Raw genomic sequence first — 5291 nt, forward strand, 5'->3', positions numbered from 1 at the left:
CTATACCAATGAGTGTTCATATTATAGACTAAAATATTAGTGAAAATAATTTATTTAACATAAATTGTGTTTTACTGTAATCAGAGAATTTAGAATAAGATATTGATAAAGATACAAAATCAACGGATTAAATCAATAAAAAAAATGAAATGCCCTTCCATGCTGAAATAACCAACCATGAAGAGATGTTTATTTACTAATAATAAATAAAACAATATTGATGGTTTTTATAAAGAAATTTATTATTATTTAATTTAGCCATGTTTGGTGAATAATATTTGGCCATCTCATTGGCGAGGGGTCTATTTTGATGTTTTTGTCTTCAAACCATTATTCTAATATTGTAACCAATATTATTACTTTACTTAATAAATGGTAAAATTATCTAACGCTGAACACAGCCCGGTATTTAGGTTTCGGGGCTTGAAAATATCTTTATTATGAGCATTTATTACTATCCTCTACCATTCACACTGTACTAAAGAAATATAAACATTTTCACAATAATTGCTTTTTATAAAGGAAGTTCTCGTTTAAAATGCACCATGCTCAATTAAACCACATTGTCATTCTTGTTAAGTACAAGCCGTGTGGCCAATATACATTTTATTTATATTTGGCCTACAAATTAGTTCGTTAGTTGATAAACTTCCGCATTGATAAGTTTCCCTGATAACTAAAAAAAACGAGTCTAGCGCCCTCTGTAGTTCAACAATATTTATTTGAACTTGCACTTTTACGATATCGATGGCATTCAATATCAAGATTCAAAATTCAAGATAGATTTTATTGTCACATATAAAAATATACATGAAATTTGCTTTCCTGTGCTTATAAAATAAAACAATATAACATACAAAAAACAGTATACAAAGTGATTTAATGAGGCATGTATTGATTTATTCTGGTTAATATTTTATCTAAATTCATTAGTAAATCCACATCATTTAATTGTTAATATCATTTTCATTTCTCAAGAAAAAGTCCATTAATTAAATGAATTTTAAAAAATAGTATTATATTAATAATTTGATCACATGTTATATTTAAATAACTGACTGTCACTGTCAAAAGAATTTTCCTAAATGTGACGAGGGAGGGGTGATAAACTAATGATTTTTTTTCGAAAATATTATTTGTTATATTTAAATTACTTACATTGTGTATTTTATTATGTTAAAAGTTTCAATAAAAAAAACACATTATTTTACAGACGTACAAAAATAATACGTTCTAATATTTTTGGCGCAAACTACTAAATTGGCCATACAGTATTTAGTCTAGGGACTTTCGTACTAAATGATTTATCAAATCTAATTGTTCCTACTTCTTTTTAGTTAATCAGTATTAAAAATAATTTAAAAAAATAAAATTAAAATCATTTACACCGTCGCGCCGTTGTCAAGTATTCTCCTGTTTTATAAATGTTACGTGGTTTACGCACGAACAATTTATTAAGGCATAGGGCCTACTAAACTGTACTGACAAAACATAGACATGCTAATATCATTTTTTAAATTTTTAAATACTAAACACAAAACCATGGTCCAACAACTATACGTTTATGTTTAGACCTATTCACTGACACAGTAACGTACTCCCTTTTCAAAATAGCTTATCAATAACGCAAAAACAGTTTACAAGGTAATATAATAGGGGCCTACTATACTACTGTACTAACAAAATATAGACATGCTAAGTAAAAGGCCTATTATTAGTACAGTAATATCATTTTTTAACATACTAAACATAAACCATGACTCAACAACTACAGTAAAAGTTATGTCTCGACATATTCACTGACACAGTACCTTATTCCCTTTTCCAAAACACTTATAAATAACATTACAGTATTTTTGTTAATCTTATTTTAACTCTTAATAATTGTGAAAAAAGGACCAAAAATTTATCGTAAATAAAATCAATATAATATATTTAAATGAATGTGTGTATTATAACACACATTTTTAACTATTTATAATTTAGTAGTTCTTAAATGATATTGGAATATCATCGTACCATTGAAATTATGAAACGCGTAAAAAATATTGTTGGTAGTTGTATGAACTGTATCGTAATTCAGTATAATGTTTGTTTTCGTAGTACGACGAGACGCTATTAATGCACGCTGTGAGGTACGGCGCACCAGATGATGTGTTGGAGAATATGATTGAAACGGCAACAGTTGAGTGTTTAGAACACCAGCAGGTGAGTGGAATTAAATAGCATTTTAAACATCACAAGCACACAGCATGTGTACACATCATACAACATACAAATAACTCAAAGTGATTTATTTCATGTTGGGTTAAAAATGAGACTTTTATTTCATGATTTATTTGACATATTTTACAACACAGAAAAAGCCTATGTTATGGCCATTATCACTATTTCATATGAAACATTGTGAAAAAATACATATTACACTTACAAAAATGGTGATGTTTGGATTTGTTCTGCTTAATACAGTTTACTGAATAAATTGGTGACAATAAAATTGATATTTTTCACAAAAAGTATTTTCGTTAAAAATCCCAATTTGTAAATAATTTACTATTGTGTGTAAAACATAGGCCAATTGATACAAACATTTTTTGCGCGATTTCGCCTAAAAAACCACGTTTTAAAAATATTAAATAATGTAATTAGTATTTAATAATGATGAATGTAATAAGTAATGTATGTGTAATGTTTGTGAGTTGTTATGTGTTGTTGATATGTGGTGTGTGTATAGTTTCTTGTTGTTGTTTATTATTTCTTTCTCATCATATTCTACGTTTGTCTTGTAGTCTTTTGGTTTCACTATTCTCCAATACTTGGCGCTCAACGCACGCGCGTCAGCAATGAGACGCGTGTTGGAAAAAAACAACAAGAACATTAACACGCAAGACGGAGTGAGTACAGTAGAAGAAAACAACACTTTATTCATTGCTAACAAATTAACACTAATTCACTCACAAACACATTCAATACATCACGTTCTAATTTAGTAAAAGTAATCTAATATTATTGTATTAATAATAATTTAGGGCCTATTATATTTACAACTGGGTTGAGATAGTTTTTTTTATTTATCGTTGTATAATTCTAACTACTGTACTAAGTACTGCCCGTCATGTATTATAATATAAAAAGCCATATTTCAATAATATCCTTTTTAACACCATTATCATTACAGTATTGTATTATTACTATTGTTAGTGCCATCATCATCATCATCACAATTACCATCATCGGCATCATTTTCGTTATAAATATTATTAGCTGGAGTAATATTATCATTCCATTATATGTTAGTATTTATTTAAATTTTATTTGTCCTCATGATCATCATCATCGTAATATTATAATCAATATCATAATGATAAATTTTAATAGGCCTATTATTATCATTATTACATATTACATTGGCGTTAATGAATTATACCAGTTATAAATTATTTCAGGTACTTTTACGTTTTAATTGCGTAATATTTGTTAATTTATATTCTTGTGTTGTGCGTGTACAACAAACTTGACGTTGATTATCATTTCATTGCAGTGGGGACGCACACCACTACATGAATGTCTACAGAAGAAGGAGCTGACGCACGAGCAACACAAGGAACTCGCAATTCTGATGATCACCTTCGGTGCGTCGGTGACAATAAAAAATGAGGTAATGTACAGAAAAATGAAATGCATCAAAAGAATATCAGTCAATGACCTTAATACAACAACTTTATATGAAACTACTAAAATCACTTTTACTAATAAAAACCAACGTAATAAATATAAATTCATATAAGTATTAAATCGATTAATATCATAGTAAATAATGCTGATTCTTTTTGAAGTATGATTTCAATGAATATTTTTATTTCCGATGTGATGTGATAGTAATTTACAACAATAGTTATAAAGTTGTAATGCTAATAGTGTTGATATTTAAATTATTATTTACCATTTTATTATTATATCATTGGTTTCTAAACCAAAATATACCACTGTTTCCTGTTTATTTAATTTGCAACCGTCATCCATGCAATGAAACCAATCATCGCGTGCTTGTGTCTGTTATTGCAGTCTGGAAAGACGCCTCTTGATGAGTATGATGATAACGAATGTAAAAGATACGAAGAATCCACAAGAAGAGAGAAAAAGACAAAATTAAAAAATTTACTTGAAGGTATGATAACACTTATCTTACACATTCTTTTTCTATTATTTTATAATAATTCGACACAATAAGGAGCCATTTAATGAATATATAAGAATATATTATATCCGTTTTGTTATTATTATTGTAAAAAAAAAACGTTATCACAATTAATTAAAATACATGTAATTTAGAAAGTGAATTAAATTATTAAAGTATTTGATTTTTTTTCTTTGCTTTTTACTTTTTTGAATGAAATAGAACTATCAGTTCCGTCAGAGATTTTAGCCAGGGGTCCCGATGCCGTCAAAGCATTCAAAGATGCACTTAAAAACGGTGAAATAACAGTTGTTAATTCAAGACTGATGTTCCTAGGTAACGAGGGTTCTGGAAAAACATCTTGTGTCAAAGCCATGCTTGGGAAAGAGTAAGTACAATCGGATGTATTAGGTTTTGTACTTTATATCGATTTACTTTGCTTGCTTTTTTTCAGTTGGTTTTTACATTACAGCAAAGATACTAGAAATACAAGATAGAGTTCTCGCATTGTAAAAATGAGGCGGAAGTCGTGCCCAACGTAGGCGGCGCCCTTCTTTTTAACCATGCAAGTTTCCTATACTTCGTGCCCAACGTACAGGGCGCCCTTCTGTTGCTAAGTATATCCAGACGCAAAAGGCGCCCTTCCTTTTCCACCAATGGAGGAAAACGTTTTCACTAAGAGGGCGTCCGGCCATGCGATTCTGCGCTGTATTGTTGTTTTATTCTTTACTGATTCATGATTATGCTTTAATTGTTTTGTCTATTATTTGGATAATAGCAACGATTTCTACCGCCACCAAGGAGGTTATGTATTCACCAATGTCACTGTCTGGGTGTCTATTCCAGTTTGTTTTTATATCTAGTATCTTTGTTGAGAATTGATAATAAAATACGCGACGACTTGGTAACGAAAGTTTGGCACAAGTTTTTTTTGGATCCAGCTGTAGGGGGCGTCCCATTTTTTGTATTCCCACCATGCATTTCGGTGGAACACGGTGGAACACTTTTTTGGTGTGGAGAACTCTATCTTGTATTTCTAGTATCTTTGATTACAGTGTACGTTCGTTTTCTACTCAACTTTTAACATGCACGCGCTAGTGTGCGCGTGTAAGTT

At 29.8% G+C, this 5291-nt stretch overlaps 1 protein-coding gene across 1 annotated transcript; it reads left to right on the top strand.

Annotated features, from left to right (window-relative positions):
- Window positions 1–2107: 2107 nt before the first annotated feature.
- On the top strand, window positions 2108–4612 carry LOC117120460. The gene is made up of 5 exons (XM_033265487.1): window positions 2108–2208; window positions 2790–2894; window positions 3542–3658; window positions 4066–4168; window positions 4400–4612. The coding sequence occupies exons 1-5, from the start codon at window positions 2122–2124 to the stop codon at window positions 4567–4569; spliced, it is 582 nt and encodes a 193-aa protein (XP_033121378.1). The 5' UTR covers window positions 2108–2121; the 3' UTR covers window positions 4570–4612.
- Window positions 4613–5291: the final 679 nt, after the last annotated feature.

The sequence above is a fragment of the Anneissia japonica genome, unplaced genomic scaffold, assembly GCF_011630105.1.
Source record: "Anneissia japonica isolate Jap-2015-1 unplaced genomic scaffold, ASM1163010v1 scaffold12205_len5479_cov117, whole genome shotgun sequence".
Lineage (NCBI taxonomy): Eukaryota > Metazoa > Echinodermata > Crinoidea > Comatulida > Comatulidae > Anneissia > Anneissia japonica.

Bases quoted from the DNA above. Each gene is read 5' to 3' on its own strand.
- LOC117120460 (XM_033265487.1), top strand. From the start codon at position 2,122: ATGCACGCTGTGAGGTACGGCGCACCAGATGATGTGTTGGAGAATATG. The intron at 2,209-2,789 runs GTGAGTGGAATT...TTTGTCTTGTAG, and splicing joins AGTGTTTAGAACACCAGCAG to TCTTTTGGTTTCACTATTCT. The intron at 4,169-4,399 runs GTATGATAACAC...TGAATGAAATAG, and splicing joins ATTAAAAAATTTACTTGAAG to AACTATCAGTTCCGTCAGAG.